At 36.9% G+C, this 20,946-nt stretch overlaps 1 protein-coding gene across 3 annotated transcripts in view; it reads left to right on the top strand.

The window, feature by feature from the left end:
• The window catches only part of FSTL4 (follistatin like 4), a 419,610-nt gene that overhangs the window by 63,046 nt on the left and 335,618 nt on the right, over positions 1-20,946 (top strand). Inside the window, exon 2 of one of the 3 annotated variants that reach the window (XM_088134769.1) lies at positions 5,914-5,944. The exons of 1 other annotated variant lie outside the window; for it this stretch is intronic. In XM_088134769.1, coding sequence (XP_087990895.1) covers positions 5,914-5,944 — 31 coding nt within the window. Of the gene's footprint in view, positions 1-5,785; positions 5,809-5,913; positions 5,945-20,946 lie in introns of all 3 variants that reach the window. One more of the 3 variants, XM_088134770.1, reaches the window with a different exon arrangement.

Below are 20,946 nucleotides of genomic sequence, written 5' to 3'. Positions count from 1 at the left end.
ATTGTCTAAATAAACTAAATCCATAAACAAGCAGACAGACAAATGAAGTAAACTCATAATCTTGACATGGCATCCTGTTGCACTTGTCAGCAGTATCTTAGGCCTGGCTTCCCTGGCTTCAGTTCCAGGAATCATCTGTCACTGTACCATGGCCTTGGCCTACTCTTATTGCTAGCCTAGCCTCTCTACTTCCTGAAACACCCTGTTTGCTGGGACCTGGGCTGGATGGGGGCCACTTGCTGATGCTTCCCAAGGCTGGTACTTAGGGGTGAGGGGGTGGGGTGGGGAAGAAGAGAAAGGAAAGCTGGTTTCCTTCCTTTTTTTCTAGGCTGCTTTTGAGGGCACTGATGCCATTCTCTCTTAGGTGCCTGGTCTCTGCAGGGTTTCTGTAATGGTATGTGGGAATGACCTTGGGAGACTGGGCCCAGAGACGCTGCCTAGGCAAGAGTCAGATAAGAGACAGCATAGCCCGCAGCTGGATAGTGGGTGGGTCAAGAGGCTCAGAAGGGGTCCTCCCTAATTTCTCAGGCTGTAAAGGAGATGGAGGGGAGAATTATACTTTCAGACTTGCAAGATTATGTTAATGTAGCCTTACAATAAAGTAGAATTAGCTCATCTGGTTGTGTTTCCTGGCTGGTCTACCTGGTAAGACTGACAGTTTCCTGCTTCTTTTTCTATTCTTCTCCTTAATATGAAGCAATTGTTTGCTGCAAGCTTCTAAGATTTGGGTCCACTCATGCTAAGACTTGTTTCAACATCTGACATTTTTTAATGGGATTGGAGTGATGTTCATTTATTGGAGTGAGGCTAGAAAAACAAAATGATACGATCTGTGCCACAAACTTTATCATCTGCTAAATAACATTATCATGAATTGGACCTAGAAAAGTATTTCATTTGCCCATGTATGGCTGGAAATTTACCAGTACTGCTTAATATAAAGCCCTGATTTTACTGTTTTAGTGGAATGAAATTGAAGTTCCAAATGACATCACCAAAGATTCACCAGTAATATAGTTAATTATCTTATGTAGAGCTGAAAAGGATAAATTACATGCCCTACATCAGCTTCATTCTTATTATTACGAGTTGGCTCTTTATCAAGGTGGGAAGCATGGATATAGCAGTGGACTTTTTATTTTCTTCTTTTTATCCAAAGTTCTCCCTTTTTGTTACTCTTCACTGATAATTATGTATATGCCAGCATGTAAATTAATGTATTTTTGTTAATTTTTTAAACGGTTGCACAATATTTTATCTGCCTTCTTTTTTTGTCTCTGGTGTCTCATGATTTATGACACTGCTCTTGCATGGTACTCATCACAGTCCATTCTGAGCCTTCAAATCAGAATATGTAGAACATCCAAAAGCTGATACTGGTTACATACATGAAATTTGTACCATTTCAGTATGTTGAGCAGGTTTTTAAGGTGGGTAAATGTATAAGAAATACTTCCTCCCACTGCCACCATCCTTTTAATCACTTCCCCCCCACCTTTCACCAAAAGTCTTGATTATAGCATTGCAAATGAGAGCTAATAAAATGATCAGGTCTAAATTGAACTGTAAAGTTTATTTGCTCAAACATGATAACAGTTATGCTCAATCATTCATAAGACACAAGTCTGTAAAACATCCTCTGGAATGAGGTTGTACTGAAATTTAACATTGACATAAATTATTAGGCTGACAAATCTACAATGTGTACTGAACTCCAAATAAGAAGTGAGTGGAATAATGATGATGGGACATAGTTAATTAAATGGTGTGTGGAATGCCATAAACATAACAACAGTAATGCTGGAGATGCAATGCTATGTATTGGGACAGCCATTATGTTCTGAAATCTCAAATGCATGTATAACATTGTGTCCATGACAAATGCCTCAAGATTTCTGTGAGTCATTTCAAATGATTTGAGGGTATCTTGGGTGCCATAGCCTCTTTTCCTAATTTCTCTGTCAAGATTGAAACACATTTTAATTTACAAGGCAAACATTGCCAGTGCAGCCTGTATTTCATAAATATAAAATCAACTACTACAAGCAATACCGTTAGCTCAAAATGGAATTTGCATTTGGATGATTGATGACTGCATTGCCACAGATGTCAAACATTCCTCAGGTAACAATAGAAGAGAATATATGTAGCTCAGGGTTGAACTGTAGAGTCTTTGGTGCTCTCTGACTTGGTTGTTTGCTTGCAGACATTTCATTACCCAACTAGGTAACATTGTCAGTGCAAGTAAGTGTGGGGTTTGCTCTTTGTTTGTATACAGTAGCTAGCCCTGCTAGTGTTGGTGGGGGTGTCATTTCTCCTTGGTCGTTACTTGATTGGGGTATTGTTTTCTGCTTGAATGTTTGTCTGGTGTTAATCCCTGCTTATCTGAGTGTTGGCTGCTGGAGAGGATGTATTCTGTTCTTTTTGTTTCCTTCTTAGGTTTTTATTGTCTCTTTTGAATGGTGTGTAAATATGATTTATTTCTATGTGTCTATTGATGGCTGATTTGTCTGAATGCCAAGCTTCCAGGAATTTGCATTTTTGGATTTAACTTGGTCTAGGATGCTCACAGTTTCCCAGTTCAGACAACAGAACAAGGATCAAGAAGTAGAAATGAAAAGAAGACTCTGGTTGAATGTCTGGAAGAATGTCCTAACAGTAAAGCTGTTAAGTTCTACAATCTTTTTACAACAGTTGTGGACTCCCCCTCACTGGAAGTTTTCAAATTAGGACTGCATGACCATATGTCAGGGATGAGTTGATGGATTCCAGCACTGAGACATGATCAGTAAGATTCCTCCTAGCTAATACATCTAGGGTTTTATAATACTTGCAAAAGGGATATGAAAGATATTAATGAGTATTTCTGAAGAGTAGAGAAAGAGATAAATCTAGTTACGTCGTTGTTTATTTTAATTTTTTTATTTTTCTGTTACAAAGTTGAAGTTAAAATCACCACTGGAAATCAGTGTACCTCTGATGGAAAGCCGTACACGCTGCAAAGCAGAGAAATTACCAAAAACAAAAAGATAACCTCAGCAGTCAAAATCAGTTGTTAAAGACATCCCGGTGGATATGTCTGTCTGACTGTCTTGAAAATATGTTTTTAATCAAAGCATAAAAACTTCAACTTCATCCTGTGATGAGCCTGTTTTGTGCCATAGCATCTTGCTAGTTCTTCACATATTTATGGAAAAACAGTTTATATTTGATTTAGGATAAGGAGCTGAGAGTAGGGGTTAGTTTAGATTCTCACAGGAAAACTGTCAGGAAGTGGAATAGAGTATGTTTACTTGTTGATTATTGATTGATTATGTGGTATCAAGTTGGTACCAATGTAGTGACCACATAGATAGACCTTTTCTAGGATAATTTGCCCTCATGTCTATCCATATGTTTTTCTTGGTAAAATATATAGCTTTATGCCTTCAAGTCAGTCTTGACTCTTGGTGACTCCCTGGATAAGTTCCTGCAGGTTTTTTGGCAATGTTTTCGGAAGTGGTTTGCCATTGCCTCCTTCTTAGGGCTGAGAGGGAGTGACTGGCCTAAGATCACCCAGCTGGCTTCACGCCTAAGACAGGACTAGAGCTTACGGCCTCCTCTTTTCTAGCCTGGTGCTTCAACCACTACACAAAGCTGGCTCTCTGGTAAAATATGGGGATGTTTTATTCCTTCTCACCAGCCATATGAATGATGCCTTTGCTGTTGTCACTAAAGTGACCATCTGCTTCTAACTTGTTCCTGTATCACTGCTACTTGATTTGGGGGCTGCTTGCTTTAGATGAGCAGCTGAAATGGCCTTCATGCATTTGGTGACCTTGTTTGTTGCATACTCTTAGTGTTCTGTGTTCATTTCTCTCAGGAACACCCCACCATCACTAACATCACTATGAGGCAGCATAGCAGGAACATAATATATTAGGCTTTGCTATGTGATGCTTGAGTAGAGAAGTGGAGGCAAGCTCCCCAAAGAAAAGAATGCAAACTCATTAGCAATGCTGAAAAGTGAAAGTGCCCGTTGCTGTGATAAGGCTTGGCTAATACCCAAAACAATCTTTCCTCTCTCTGTAAACTGAGTAAAAATTGTGTGTGTGTGTGTGGGGGGGGGGGGATGGAACCTGCGTGTTCCCGGCCTGTTTCAATCAGATTCTGGAATCTGTGTACATAATCTGCAGCACACCTACTTGCAATCCTAAAGTAATGAAGCTTGCCGGAAGGGGCTGTGATTGTTAAAGCAAAAGAGAAAAGTATTCCTATGGAAGAAATGCTCAAAATCTATGAAGAGATAGAATAATGTTTATAGTCTGAAAGATTGGAATCAACTGTTCAGCAGGCTGTGAGGAGCAAGATTATGCTGGGGAAGAAGTGCCTAAGAAAAGTTGCTGTGGATACCCTCTTTGACAATCTAGTCATTACAATGCAAATGGAAAACTTGAGGGGGATAGCAAGGTTGGGAAGATAAGGGCATTCATGGTAAGCTACATTGCCATATATGCTTTAGACTGTATTTTCATTAAATATTATATTACAGGTTACAGAACTGAGCTATAGCATCAAATTAGTAGAACAATTGATTCCTTGAGTGATTTCCATTCTTTGCTGTCTGGATGGGTTGTAATTTCCAAATGGTTATTGGAATGAAGTTGATGAGATAGGAACCAACAATTCCCAGAGAGACCCTTTATGTCAACACACCACAGACAACTCCCAATTCCTTGAAGAGAACCATCATCTGTTGATTGTGGTGTGTTGACATAAAAGGTGGGAGGAAAAAGCCTGGAATTTAATCCCTGGAGCATAGACATATATATATTGGCCTATATATTAATTCACTCCATGTAATCCAGCAGTAGGAGCCACATCAATGTAACTTTTCTTCATCTTATTCTGTAGGAGCACATTCATTCCAGAGCAGAAACCCTAATTCATAATGCAGAGCTGTGGTGGATTCTGTAATTATATGATTAAAACTGAATCCTCAAATACTGCTAACTTAGAGTTACTTGTGCTTCCTGCTTTTTTTTTTATTATAGCCACAATACCATCTATTAGGATGAATAAGTCCACTACTTCTTTTTTGCCCCATGTATTCATTTTCATATCCAGAACATATTTATTTTTGCAAGTCATCCTCCCCCCCCCCTTTGTGGTAATCAGATCAATGGAACAAACATCTATTTCACTTCCTTCCCTTTCTTTCACATGCACTTACCTTGAGGGATGCTGTTGCAGTATTCAGCACTCAAGGGTGTGATGCTTATTCAACCATATGTTTTCATTCTCCACATTACCAGAAGCAAAAATATGAAACACGCATGTTGTATTTATTAGATATTGGCTGCGTTTGAGTAATTTTTAACCAAGCAACACCATATGTCTGTTTTCAGGCTGTTGTTTCTCATATGTGTGTGTTCATTTATTTATTTTGCGGGGTGTCTTTCTTTTGAATAAAGATAAAAAAATAGAACTCTGCCAAATGATTTCTGCCTTCTTAGCAAGAAAAGACATTTGTGTTAAATGGGTGGAATTATGAAAGAAAAGAAACAAAACTCTTTTTTTCTGTCCTTTTCACCAAGGTAGCCTAGTCAATTATGTAAGAAGAATTCCTTTGCTACATAGTCCCAAGGCCAAGGAAACAGCTAGATTTGAAATTGTAAGAGTATGTGGGAATGACCTTGGGAGACAGGAGGAAGACCCTCAGCCTAGGCAATGGTCTGATAAGAGGTAGCTCAGTCTGCTGATGAGGGAAAAGCATGGAGAGTGTTTTGGAAGGGACCCTCCCTAGTTTTCCAGACACTAAAAAGAGAGGTGGGGAGAAATACTTTCAGACTTGCAAGATTCTGTTAATGTAAACTTACATTAACAGTAGGATTGTTCATCTGGGTGTGTTTCTTGTCTGGACTACCTTGCAAGGCTGACAGAAATGAAGAAAGAAAAAGAGAAGGTGAAAACAGTCATATATTATATGAGTTACATTAGAAATGCTTAAGAGTCTTTCCTCCTGTGCTTGTGCTGAAAAAGAGTGAGAGGCAATATTGCCCCTGTTCCTAGAGCAAGAGGAAGAATATATCAACATGGAGCATTGTGACTGGGAATATAGCATGGTATCAAGTAGACTAGCTTCCAGCTCATCTCTTTTTCTCTTCCACCTTTTGGTCACTATCAGTGTATGGGAAGTAAGCCTGATAATTTTAACGGTGAATATGAGTTTCTTCTTACCAATCTGATTTGCTATGAGAAGAGGGTTTTTTTTTAAAGAAAACTTTCTATTGCTCCTTTGAAGCTCATAGTTTTATTGACATGAGAAACATTGATTAAATAGGACTGGAGGGGAAAAAAAGCATCAAGAGTCAGTAGGAGTATTTGAGTAACTGTTAAGGTTATTGGGAATTACCTAGGCAGGGCAACTTAGCATGGTGTTCAAAAAGCAAGATAAATTCTTTTTGAAGCTGATCCAGACCACATGGCCTAAACTTGTGGGTCTTTAGGGTGAATTTGGAAGGTTTCCTCCAAGGAACTCCTTAATACTTGAAGGTTTCACCAGACACATTACAGCAGGTATGGAAGGGGGAGGTTTGTGACAGTTCTTGCTTCAGCCAACTCATTGTACTGTTGATTTAGGAAGACCTCTTTTATTCAATGAAGTGATTCTTTTTCTAAAAAAAATAATACTTTTAATTGAAGGGTTTAACGATATTAAAAGATAATACGGACTGAAATCAGAAAGAAAAAAGAAAATAGAAAGAAAAGAAATACAAAGTGCAAAGAGAAAAGGAAAGAAAAGGGGAGAGAAAAGAAATAGAAAACAGAATATTTAAAGAAGTGGCTCCTGATCTTTCTTGCAACAAATGCAGACAAATTTAGTATTTTCCCACCCCCTACAAGATTACATAATTCACTTCTTCCCATAATCCCCCCATCCATTCACAAATCCAAAAATAGTTGTTTCTGTCCAAGTAAGGCAGAATGTCCATAAAGGGTTTCCAGAATGTTATAGAAATATTTCTTATTTTAACCCTGATCAAACAAGTCAACTTTATATTCCTTTCATTTGCTTCTGACAATCTTGATTAATTCATCAAGTTGCTGTTGTAGGATTGAATCTTCTTTCAAACTTTCTTTCTCCTGTCTCAGAGATTTCTTCAAGGCTTTAGAAACCCTCTTTTGTAAAGCCAATGATTAATCCTTGCTGAGTTCATTTTTCACCTCTTGGCTTATCATTTGTATTTCCATTCTGACTATCATCTGTTTTATAATCCACAATTTCTTTATTTTCTAATATTTTTACATCAGCTGGAATTTGTTTTACCTCTTTGTCCTGTCAGTCTATAACTTCTTCCATGTTGTTCTCTTTCCCGTGTTTCATTTCTTCTTTAGTCTTCTTCAAAAAATGCATCAGTAGGTGCAGAAATTATTGCTGTCAAATTTAACTATAAGTTTCTCTCCCAATTCTTCAAAAATCCTTTGAAATGTCTGTTCCTCTTTTGGTTCAAGAATAAAAGATCTCTCTCTCTCTCCCTCCCTCCCTCCCTCCCTCTCTCTCTCTAACATTCCATCATTGTCTGGTCCCTTACTGCATTGAAAACTTTCTTGAATTAAGTTTTTATTTAGCTTTTTGCCATTTATTTTATATTCTTTAAATTCTTTAAGCTGTTAGTTTTTCCACTACTTTGGGATGACGTTTTACTCACCAGGTAGTACAAACCTCTTGTAACTTTAAAATAATTATAAATCTGAAAGGTTAGATGAACCCAGTGTTCTTAAAGGCTGTGCTGTGGTTGAGAGCTTGATGACTTCCCTCGTCTCCTGGCACTCAGACCCATGAGTTGATTGCTGTCTTACAATCTCCTCTGAGGAGCAGCCATCTGGAGCACAAGTGGATGATCTCTTGTCTTCTCTTTGTCAGGAGAGGTTCTGTCAGACCAAATTTGTTGCCGGTCCATCGGTCTTGGCCACAGCATCATCTCCACTCCTTGAGAAATGTCTTACTTGCTGTCATCTTAGCCAGAAGTCCAATGTTCAAGAAAGGGATTCTTGTTGCTCAGATAAAAGTAAAGTGTTCTTCAAGTTGAATTCCATATTACAACATGGACATGGACATGTTTTCTTATTAATAATAGAGAAGTGGATAAAGTAGTGGGACTGGAAAGTTACTGAACTGCAAATGCATTCTACTTTCACTATCATCTTTGAATAGAAATATATAGAAATAAAATCCTGAGCTGTTTTGGCCTCAGCTACAGCCATTCAGTTCTCTTACCATTTCCTTTTTTGACAATGACATTATAATTTCGGTTCCCTTTTGGTTCTAATTCCCTGACTTTGCTAAAAAACTAAAGATGCCTTATTCACCCAAGACTAAAATATGTGTAACATAGTCTACATTTTAGCCAAACTGGTAGAGATGATAATGCAACTCCAAGAGCTCCTAGATGAAACATATTATGAGGATCCTTTTCTCCCTGGGGTTAGACCTGGATTTGACATATAATAAGATACCCTTTGTGATAAAGTAAAAAGCAAGTCCAATGCAATTATTTTATAAAGCTTGCCACCTTCCTAATTTTCAGTCACTCTACAAATGAGACAGTGGATGCCACATTTAAATTATTTCATTCTTTGGTTCCATAGGCCATCTCCTTAAGAATAAAATTTCAGCAGTCTAATGTAATTGTAATGTACACTCTGCATAGATTCATCCAACAAGGATTTTTCTTGCTTTCATCATTTTAAGTTTATAACATCTTTCTTCTGCCCTTACAACCTAATCATTATTTTGAAATATTTTAATGTCAGTTCTGCTAACTAAGCTTTTGACTTTTTATTTAGTCTCTTTTTAAATATTACCTTCCATCAAAACCTCACTATGTCTTTCTCTTTTTTAGCCACTTTTATCTAGCTTTCACTTACTAATATTCACTGTTAGTAAATGTAAGAGTTTTATTTAAATCTGTAACTTAAGGGGAATCAGGCAGAGAGTGGAATAATTACATTCCCCCATCATGGACCTTTGGAAGGCTCAATATGGGGAAGTTAGAATGGATTGATAGACTCTTCTCTTCAGTTCATATTAGCCCTTTTCCATACATAGCAAAGCTGAAGCCATATTGCTAAGCCTTGACATCTCAGATAATTGAGTTCAGAAGAAAGAAGCCCTCATATAGTTGGAGGGTTCATCTCCAAGCCACATCACTTAACTTTGGCAAGTGTAGTTCAATGAGAAGACCATCTGTTTTGCCTACAAAAAAATCCAAACATCTTCAGGTAAGTCAGCATTAGGTAGATATTGTGCCTTGAGTTGACCAAAAATAAAAGTGGAATAAAAATCAAGCAAACAAGTAAGCAAAATATATATTTAGAATTGTTGCTGTGGTGTCAGCAATACTGGTTTAGATTGACCAAAGAATTTATCTGATTAAATATAAAGCAGATTTCTCTTTCTCTTTGTCTTAGATTTTGAACTTTCTGACAAAATCCAAATATAGGAAATGGGGCAATATGACCTTAAATAGCCAGAAATTGCTCGGAACTTTTCAGAAAACTGTACTATGATCAGGTCTCCATAAAAAACAGAGAGTGCTGCCCTGAAATATTTTCTCCTAAAGAAGCAGCTGTGTTTTTGTTCTGCGTAGTAGTTGGTAGTTGAATATAGCTCCATCCTACTGCAACTGTGATTCTAAAAGTAACTGTTACAGATTTTATATCCATTCAGTAAAACTTATAGGAGTGGGATATTCAACTCCTTAGAGTAATAGAACACCAAAATTTGGAAAAAATGATTTTTTAAATGGCTAATACAAGACATTGATCTGAAACAATTTCATGTAAGGTAAGATCTTAAATCTTGTTTCTCTAAGAAAATATTCTTGTCTTTATTCTATGCTATTCTAGCCATAGGTAATACTGACACTTTTTAATGACACTATTTGTAAACATTAACCCACACTCTTTTCTCTCTAGTTCAGCCCATCCATCTCTGTTTGGTCTCCACATGACTCCCTGTTTGCAATACACTTTTGTACATTATTTACCAAACATGCACATATTCATATACAATTTTGGATTAGAGAATGGAATGATAAAAGTTGGACAAAGTGTGAATGCTAAATTATGACTACAGGTTCAAGAAGTGTAAATTAGGTAGTTTCTTTTTTAAAATAATATTTTTATTAAAGTTTTACATAGATAAAAGCTAATACAGGACTAAAAAAAATACACAAACAGAAAAAGAGAAAGAGAGAAAAGGAAAAAAAGGAAAGATGTACAAAAAGTGACTCCCCCCTCCAAACAAGTATAAACATTTGCAGTAACTTAACACCTTCTCTAGTATTACGGGGTGGGGGGGGGACCTCTTCTTCCCATTTCCCATCCCTTAACAATAGCCAAATTATAAAAAATTCAACCATCAATCTTACGCAGCAAAAGCATTAAGAGTACCAGTAATACTAACCTGTATATTTTAACCTTAGACAAATACATCCATTATACATTTTGACTTATAACTTTCTCTGATAAGTAAAACATAAAAGGCTTATTTATGGCCACTTAACTATCCACAGTTAATATTCTAAATTCCCTTTTGCTGTTTCAAAACGTAATATTTTTTTACTTGAATCTTCTTTCTTCAAGGATAGAAGGAAATTCTCCCAGTGTGCAGCAACTTGCCCTTCAGAAGGTTTTTTTTTAATTTCCATATAAATTGATAATAAGTTTCCGTTGTCAATTAAATAGGAAGTGTATGTGAATCTAGTGTCCTTTTGAAGGCACCAAACTGCAGCTTGGGCTCAATGTTTCCTGTGACTCCCAGAGTGCTCAACCGCTGGAAACTGCTAATTTGTGATCTCTTCACAAGGACCCTCTGTAAGGAATACTTATGGGTGATCCAGTCATTTCCTTTGCCTGGAGATGGCTCCGAAGAGCCAGATCCTTCGCCAGATCCTCTTGTCCACTGAAGCCATCAACTCTGCAAAAACGGAGCCATCTTCAATCTGCCATTACTCCCCCGAAAGATTAAATTAGGTAGTTTTTCATTAACGTGCTAACATGTCTTTCCATTCCCAAACCAAGGCTTTCCCATATGGATATTCAAATATTTGTCTGGAATTCTTATAATACAGGATTATGATATCCATTGATTTTTGCCTAATTCATTAAAATATAAATTAGTATTATATGCTGAAAATATTTTATGGTTTATTTCTGAACCTCATACTTCAATTCTGATTTTGATGCAAATGCCTTTGGTTAAATTGTAAGATATTCTGTTAACTGGTATAAGTCAGAATCAATGCCGATAAGTAAAGGCTTGTTTATTTATACATTAATTGATTATCATTTTCATTGATATACTGAGTTTATCAGTTATTTGGATATTCTTATTCCAAATAATATTTCTAAAATAATTACACCGAATATGAATAAGATATATAATGAGGCTTCTCTGGCATTGATAAATGTAAGTCATTAAACTTTACCTTCTGAAGTAGGATAAATAGTCTTAAAATAAAGGTAATACCCAGGTTACTTTATATTTTGCATGGAATTCCTACATACATATCCAGAAAATATTTTCAAACACTGAATGTACTCCTTTGTACATTTCTGTGGGGTTTCTCAATTCCAAAGATATATATGAAAAAGATGCAATTGTCAGTTAAAGATGGAGGGGGGGATTACACCACTATATATATGCTTTAACTAGTCCCAAACGTTGGACATCTTCACTGAATGCAAATTTTCCTTCCTGGACCCTTTTGGAATAGTCCTTTATAATATTTAGTTCAGTGGATATAGGTTCTAAAATATAATAGGTTAGCTATATCTACTGTATAATATTGATTTGAAAATTGTGGTATATTATTTCTGGAAAAATACATTTTGATATTTTTTTCATGCTAAATTGAAGCTCGGGCAATCCAGATCCCAAAACTAATAAAAAAAAAGGTTGTATAGAGATGCTGGAATCTTTACTTTGGATCGACTAATGGATGGTTATAATGACTTACGATTTTCTATGTTCAAAGCTAAATACCATTTCTCAGTTGCCATCCACTAGCAGTATTTACAATTATAAACTTTATTGACATCTCAATTTGGACAAGTAACATTTTCAGCCTCAAAGACACTTAGGTTATTAGACATTAAATCCCATAAGATGAAAAATACTTACTGGTTTCATTTTGAAAAGTATTTCTCAAAAATTCTGAATGATCAAAATTGAGAAATCAAAGATTTCATCCAATGAATTGCTCTGATGTCTTTCTGGGAGATAGATAGGTACTGTAGATAGATAGATAGTGCACGTAATTCCAGAGTCTCTTGGTGAAAGATTGTGGAAAAGTCTCTGCTGACTTGAATTATCACTTTTATAACAACAAACTATTAATCTGAATCATATGGAATGCAAAGTTGATAGAATCCAAATGGGGGGGGGGCACTTTAAGGGAAAATTAAATAATTATATATTATTATCTCTGTCTTTTTTCCCATTGGCCTTGCAGACAAGTTGATTTGTTTTGAAAGCAAAATGTACCACAGAGTAAGACCAATGTCTTCATTTATTACAAACAGCTGACACAAAAAGAGAAGCAATGTGGAATATACTAGGCTGGGCATATCTTTGAAGGGGCACTTTGATTCACTGAGATCCCAAGCAAGGCATCTCCTCAAAGAAATCACAGAGGGAAATGTTGTTCTAATTTTGGAGAATGGAGTGGCTGCATCACTTACCTTCTTCACATGCTCAGCACAGGTGGAATTATAGCAGAGTGGCCCTGCCTTATACCTTGTCAAGATGGGAAAGTAAGCTTCCATAAGGCATTTTATTTATGAAAAATATAAGATTCATATAAAAGAATAAGGCTCATAAATGGTGTTTTATCCAAGAAACACTGGATGCAGATGAAAGAGAAAGGTGGAATGCTTAGAGAAGACTTGTTCTAAATAGCCCCCCCCGCCCCCATTTACCATCTCCCTCTTTCTCCCCTTCTGGAGTAACTGTACTTAATTAATTTAACTTTCTTTAATTTAATTAACCTTAGTGCCACTTGTTGACTTTCATCTTTGTATATAACCATTTGAGATGAATTTCCAAGATCATCACATACCATGTAAGTCTGCTGAAATCCATACTGACCTACAGGATGAAAGAATGTACAACCATGTCTATCTGTATGCTTCTTTTGAAAGACCAAGAGAGAAAAAAAAATATCTTGAAAAAGCCTTTTATGTGTAACAAATCTATGAAAAGCTATGTAAAATTTTCAGTTGCCATTAATAATATTTAAACAGGTATGCCCACTCAATGAATAATTAATGGCTCAAGCAATGAAAAATCTAAACCCATGCTTCATTGTTTAAAATAATGTTGGTGTAAGGAAGTGAAGTTTCATAAAAAGTTTCATTAATGCCCAGTAGCCCGGTTTAAGATGACTTGGTCTCTGCTGGGGAAGGATGGATCACAGGACTATCTGTGATCGATTTGTGAGGAATATTCTCACTATTTGGCAGATAGTCTCCCAATGGTTTCGTGTAGATATTAAACAAAAGGGGAGAGAGGGTTGAGTCCTACACCACCCTGCAAGTGACAGGTCATGGGCATGACCTCTCCCCCCTCTGTCAAAGTCACTTGGAACTGGTCGCAGAGAAAGGAGGAGAACCCCTGTAAAACAGTCCTTCCCACTCCCAATCCCTGAAGTTGGCCTAATAAGATATCATTATCAAATAGAATATCATTATCAAAAGCCACTGAGAAATCAAGGAGCACCAGGATGGACATACCATCCCCATCCTGGCTCCACCACAGGTCATCAACAAGTAACAATGCTTTTTCTGTACCAAGCCCTCCCTGAAACCCAACTGAAATGGGTCTAGATAATCTGCTTCCTCTAGGGTCCTCTGGAGCTGAAGCCCAACCACCATCTCCCATCTTCCCCAAAAAGTAAAGGTTGCAGACTGGAGGAAAATAGTCCAGTGATGGTTGTCCAGAATGGTTGAATCCAGCAACCTCTTAAGGAGGAGGTGAACCACAGCATCCTTCAAAACTGAAGGGACAGCTCTCTCCCACAGAAAAACAGACAGCACTGCATGAGCCCAACCACAGGTCACCTCCCAGGTGGCCATAACCATCCAGGAGGGCCCTTGATTTAACAAACAGGTGACCAAGCTCACAAGCTGAAGGATCCTGTCTACTTCCTCAGCAGTTACATAGTCAAACTCACTCTAGTTTGGAAAAACATTCCAGTCAAGACATTAAAGATAAAATTTCTGAATTGGGTTTTCAAACTGATACAGGAAAAAAAAAAATCTATTCAAGGGCAGATGTATATAAATTAATCTGAAAGCATCTGATTTGATATGAATGTTCAATTCCATTCAGAAAGTTGATTTGATTCAGTCAAACCACCTTCAAATTGAATATCCAAACTGAGGTTTTGAAGAGCCCTAATATTCATTCCTTTATTTCAAAAAATATCAGTGAGTCTATCAAAGAATAAATGACTTGAAAACTACTGTTCTTTTCTGTACATAAGGCATACTGAATCTCAAATCCAGTACCAAATCACTAGGTGCTGGATATCATCTTCAGTTTCATATATGTGCTTGCTTTGGTAGCGTGCATACTAAAATTTGAAGGATTTGGAGAGAATGGGCACTGTCCCAGTGTAAGATGAAATTCTAATTCATGAAGTGTTCCATCATATGTTTGCATCGTGAGTGTTTTTGTACACTGCATATTCCTCCTGGTGGCTGACATATGGGCAACAGTATGTTGGCTTGCTTGTTTGCAAGGTAATCTCTTGATTAGAGATCCTAGCCTGCATAGAATAGCATGAGCATGCCTTGGTAGCGCTTGTGATATCGTGACCCCAAAGTGCAAAAATTTACTGATATTCTGTCATTACCATTAGCATGAAAAGTTACAGGTGGCATGGAAACAGCTGTGGTTGGTAACTTAATCTACTCTTTCCTTATCTTACTCAAAAGATTTTGCTTTAAGCAAAAGATTTTGCTTATGATTTTACTCTCTCCCCCACCCCACTTTTATATGGGTGCTTACCCTGAAAGAGACTAGCATGATGGCTATGTCTGTATGTCTTCAGTTTTACCCCCACCCCCTATCCCCAGTTGTTTGCAACAGGCTTACTAGGAGTATTAATATTGGACCAGTTATACAGCATGGTGTGAAGCAAAACATTTCTTTTTCAGATCATACTATACCCAGACTCAATCCAAAGTTTGGATATAGTCTAATTTAGAATGATAATAATAGATCTCAAGTAATCACTGAGTCCATTCTCCTAGAACCACACTGAAAGTTTTCAGAAGTTATAGGAAATGTATTGCATTTTGGTTGTATCATTTTTTTTTTTTTTTTGATAAATATGTAGTATTCCAGTATTTGGTAAAAAATACATTCAGAAAGTCATTCAAGAATAAAAAAGCACGTCACAAGAAGACAGTACAAAATTATTGAAAACCAGCAGCACAGAGAGTGTCTCAAAGTAGAACAGAATTATATTAGGTCAGTGTTTCTCAACCTTGGCTGCTTTAAGATGGGTGGACTTCAACTCCCAGAATTCCCCAGCCAGCATGGCTGGCTGGGGAATTCTGGGAATTGAAGTCCACCCATCTTAAAGCGGCCAAGGTTGAGAAACACTGTATTAGGTGCTTGGCATCAAACAACCTCATGGGCTAGCAAACATTCCTCAAACTTTTCAAGACTACGTGATGCCACATGTGCAGGGTCAGCCTTAACTAAGGCCTAATGTGCCAAAGCTTAGGGGGTGCCAACACTGCCCTGCTTCTGAATCATTCTAAAAATGCAAAACGTTCCATTGGCAGGAGGTGGCGCCATCAGTCAATGTGGTCTGGGATGCCCTATATCCTTGAGCTGGCGCTGAACATGTGTCTGTCTGCTCCCGCAAATGAACTTTAACATACATACTCCGCCAACAGAATTAACTCTCTTTAGTCATGATGAAATACATGATTTATTACAGAAAGTAGTAAGTACACGTACAACATCCAAACAAGAGGGCAGCTTTTATAGAGAGTTAGGGATGGAGAGAAGGGAAGTACTTTGGAAAAGAAAATTAATATGTTGGAAGGCCAAACCAGAGGACTGTTATCTAATATGTGATATTTAATACAGAGCTCAGATAAGCATATGAGTGGGTAACTGAGTTTGAGACAGAGATACAAGATAAATAACATGGCCATGATACTCAGGTAGCAGGTCTATAGTTAGGAAAGAGAAAAATAAAGCAAGAAAAAACAAAAACTGAAGCTCAGATATTATTAAATCTGAATTGAAGGCAGTTAAGGAATGTAGTGAGGACCAATACTTGGATTTGCTCATGTAGGTTCCCTTGAGTGTCATACAGCATAGAACAAAAAAAGAGAGAAAATGTGGGATTGTCCTTGAATTCTCTAACTGGTGTTAACAAAATAAAATACAGCAAAAGAGTAAAGGATGAGGCTTTCTCATGATTATTAGGAGCTTTCTTAAGAATGAAAGATGAATTTAATGATGATAGAGGCAATACAATTGGTGGAAAAATATTATATTGACGGAAGATAGTATAGACAGGCAGAAATCTACTGCTTTCTTGTGCTAGACTCCTAATCTCAATTTATTCTAACTTTCCAGACAAAAGAGGTGATTGTAGAATTAAGTGCTAGGGAGGTAGACTAATGGCAGTGAGACTAGGCCTCTTGACAGCAATGTGTATTTGTTATACATTCAAGATTGAAAGGCAATAGTGATAAGCTCACTATCCATATCACTACCCATCTCACCTCTGAAAGTGAAAGAACTCACAGTATCATTTCAAGGATGAATCGTGATTGAAATATATCTGGGTAGAAGAAGGCAGTGTCTTTGAAGCCGTGATCTCAAGTTGTTAGGACCAGCACCAGAAGGACATTATGACTCTGCATTCTAATGCAGGTATCATTATTGTGAACTACATGTATACTAAATCCAAATATGCAGAAGATAAGCTAGGCAGCAAGGTCTCATGCTAGAGGAGAAACAAAATATTCATTGCTGGCTTGTGGAAAATAAATAGGCAAAAATTTGCATTTTGAACCTCCCTGCGATCAAAATCCATGCTGAAAAGGAGGCGGCTTAATGCTACATGAGCAGTACTACAATTCTTGGCATCCCACCTCCTTGAATGCTGATACTGTTTCAAAGTTCCAATTTCCCCAATTCAAGACATTTGGAACCATAACAGTGCAATATACATTCTATGAAATCTCCACTACCTGCTAGTGTATACACAAAAGCAATGGAAATGATGCTCAGTTAAGGGCAAACAAACGAGTATAGATTTCATAACTCTAAATGCTGAAGCATTGTGTTTATTGTCAGATGATGATAAATCTGTGAGCTTTTATAGAATATGCTGCAAAAATCTTGTTGTTGTTAATACAGATAATAACATTTTGAATCAAGATCATCTATAAATCAGGTGTTTGTGTGTGTGCTCATATATGTAAATGTCCTGAGATACTAACAACCTCATCTTTAGTCTGTATCACCAAAAGTTGATTTCATATGATAAATAATAAGCATTATCCTTAGTGCCAATGAAGTAATTTAGAACTGAGAGTGCTAAGCTGCAGTCTTATATTTACACTAGATAGAAAGAAGTGTCACTGAATTCAGTGGAATCATGTAAATAGGCTATATTAATTGAATGCAGGTTTGATCACTGGTTGCTTATGCTCAGTGCTAAATGTAACAGTTTTCCATTCCAGCAGTCTAGAGACCATGGAGATTGTGTTCCAACAGCAACATTTGTTAAGTCTTCTATATGTATGAATTGGGGAAAAAGTTGTAAAAAAAACAGTTGAAAGAATGTCTTATTTTCTAGCCATTTTTCCTCTCAGTGTAGAACTATAGTAGGCAAGAGAGAACTAGCCACTTTAGAAAGGCTCGCATATATCTGAAAAATATTTTGCATTTTAGCCACACATAATATAGATTTAAGCTGGTAAATCTAGAAGAGTGAAATAATGGTGTTTTCAGAGCTCCTATTGCATGATAATTCCCTGAATTTTTAGGGGGAGCGTTGTCAGTTAGACTGTTGTATGAAGTCAATATAGATTGGAAATGTAAATATGTTTCTTGTATAGGGGTTTGTGACTTATTCTGGAAACACCATGCTGTGTTGCATTGCAAAACAGGTATTGATTAAAACTAAGATTTTTGAAATTTAGTCTCAGCACTTGCATTAGTTAGGCATTGATAATGTAGAAGCAATGTCAATGGTATGGCTGTGTTCCTTTTGGAACAATCTTCATTCTGTGGAGGTATGCTTAAACCCAAATTGGTAAAATGTCAAGTCAGATATAGGGGCAAAGCATTTTATTTTGGTTGTGCAAATGATGATAATTCTGAATTGCCAGGTTTGAGGTAAGTATTATTATTATTTTTTAATATGGATTAGTTTATCAGCAAGTCAATTCCTCAGGTTTCATAGAGACATGGAAAATGTTGAAAATAATTTCCCAGGCAATGTATGCAACTGAAAATTTAATCCCATTTTAGTCTCCAGATTAAGTTTAAGTTTAATATTTATCTCATTATAAATAATGTGTATTCTAAAATAGGCTCCAGTTGAGCCAAAATTACTGATGTTTATGCTGGGGATTTTAAAGAGCAGGAACTAATTTTTGTGTGCTTCAGTTAATTTATATTAAAGTAAGCTGTTCTTGAAGTGCCTCTTAAGCATGCTGAAAATTACCATCTTATCACTTGAGTCCAAAATAGGTATGATATCAGAAGATCCAGAAACTGCTTATTTAAAAGGTGGGGGGATGCATTCTAAGAAATAGATTGGGACTGTGGCATGGGATAAGGAAGATTTAACCCTTTCCCTCCATGTTGTTTTCATATTTGTAAAGACCTCAGCACCACCTGGGAACCCACAAAATTATATGGATTCATTAAAGGGGGAATATTTAATGACATGTTCAATCATTTCTGGTTTTAATTGTTTTAACTATACATACTGTACATGAATAATGGTGTGGCAAAGTCGCTTGTAGTCAGAGAGGTGGGAGCTGACTCATGAGTAACAGCAAACAAACACTGGACTCCAAGGAGGTATAAAACCTGCTGCTTTTTTTTTTCCTTCCCAGGCCCTTAAGCCTTCAGGGTCAGGGGTTGAACACAAAACAGTCTCTCTGGAGTGTCAGGAGTCCAAACCAAGTGTACAAAAGAAAAATTGTCAAACATAAACTATCAAACCAAGTGAGAAAAATGGGACAGGCAGCAGCAGTTTAAGGCTTGTTATCCTCCTTCACACCAGCCTCAGTAAACAGGCAAACAGGTAATTCCTTCCTTGTGAAGACTCTGGCCCCTTCCTTTCCTCTCTAGGGGAACCAGCTCTATTTAGTGCCTGACAGATGAGTCAGGTCCCAACCAGGCAGCATAGACAGATGGGGGAGTCTGTTTATACAGGCCTTGATAAGGAAATCTCCAGCACTTCTTCTGCAGGCTTCTCTTTGTCGTAGTGCTCTTGTTATCTGCCATGTTCCTCCACCTTCTTCTCCAGTCCCCATACCTGCTCTTTCAACAGAACAGACTTTAAGCTTAGGTAGGCTTGAGTCCACAAGTCTGTGGTTTACTTACAAGGAGGCTGGTGTTCTCTTCACCACAGGCAACTGGTTCTTTAGAATCTGATATGCTCAGAACAGGATTCATAAAAGATTTTGGAAATGCTTTTGTTGATTTAGACATGTTTACATAAATCACATGAGCTGGGGGTCTGATTCAGTTGGCAGGTCTTAGGCAAGTGTTCATTCTCTCCACCACACACTTTAACTCTCTTACATGCAAACAATGCCTGTGCATAGTTATTTTGAATTGCTTAGAGGCAGCAGAGAAGCGAGTGATCTTATTTTAAATTTAATTATTATCTGGGTTACATCTGATCTATATGATACAAAACTTTGGAAGAGAAATGTAGCCAGCATATTTTTGCATTGTCCTGATAGACAATATCATTCTTAATCCGCATTCATTCTATGAAAACAAGATTTTAAACGCTCCTCCTCTGATAGCTTCTTCACTAATTCCTAAAAGTTATGCAGTAGCAGTATTATTTGACTATCCATGAAATAATATTTGGTTAACTAGATTGTTAGCCTCATCATTTTTTTCTGGAATTTTTTTCACCATCTCTTAGAGAATTAAAGCAGAATTGGAAGCACATTGGATGGGACAGTGTGCACAGACCTACAGATTCGTGACAATGAATAGGATGAATTCAGTTAGAGAGTTGATTGTCTTCTATTAGTTATTTCATGAGATAGGATTACTTCCTCCAAAACTATTCCACAGAAAATTCTTAATATATCTAATTAGTATCAACTAATTTGCTTATGTCATTTTGATGAAGTCCTTTGTAATATGACTGCTTTATAATGAAGTTATATGAATTTTCCTGCTAAATAGTAAGAAAAAAAAATTAATAGCTCCCATTTTCACAGATTTCAGTTCAGATCTTGAAGTGTAGTAAAGGTTTCTGCTTCATTAACAGAGCATTAATATAACTGGATGAAATGAGAAATTATAAAGATGCTTAACGAAAGCAACCGTCCCCAAAAGTTAATGAGTATTGAAGATGACTTTGAAAAAAAATTCAATTAACTGCATAACAAACTATTTAAGTTCTTCAAAAGACAATCAGTTTCATAGGTGAAATATCATACACACATGAATAAAAGGTGTTCTGCATTTTCTTTTACTGGTAACATTTCCTTGTACAAGCAGGGATACGCCAAGATCAATTTACTAAATTTTGTGGTATTTTTGTATCTAGGATCAAATGGCTAAAATATGAGGAAAAAATTAATCTGGGTATCTTCAAAGCTAAAGCTGATGGCCACTCACATCTGTATTAGAAGTTATATTAAACTGACTACTGTATT

Source organism: Python bivittatus, unplaced genomic scaffold (assembly GCF_059951505.1).
Source record: "Python bivittatus isolate LINGU-HERP-01145 unplaced genomic scaffold, Pbiv_v1 ctg000080_np1212, whole genome shotgun sequence".
In the NCBI taxonomy this organism is placed as follows: Eukaryota; Metazoa; Chordata; class Lepidosauria; order Squamata; family Pythonidae; genus Python; species Python bivittatus.
The sequence above is the reverse complement of the archived record's forward strand: the minus strand, read 5'-3'. Positions and strand labels throughout refer to the sequence as shown.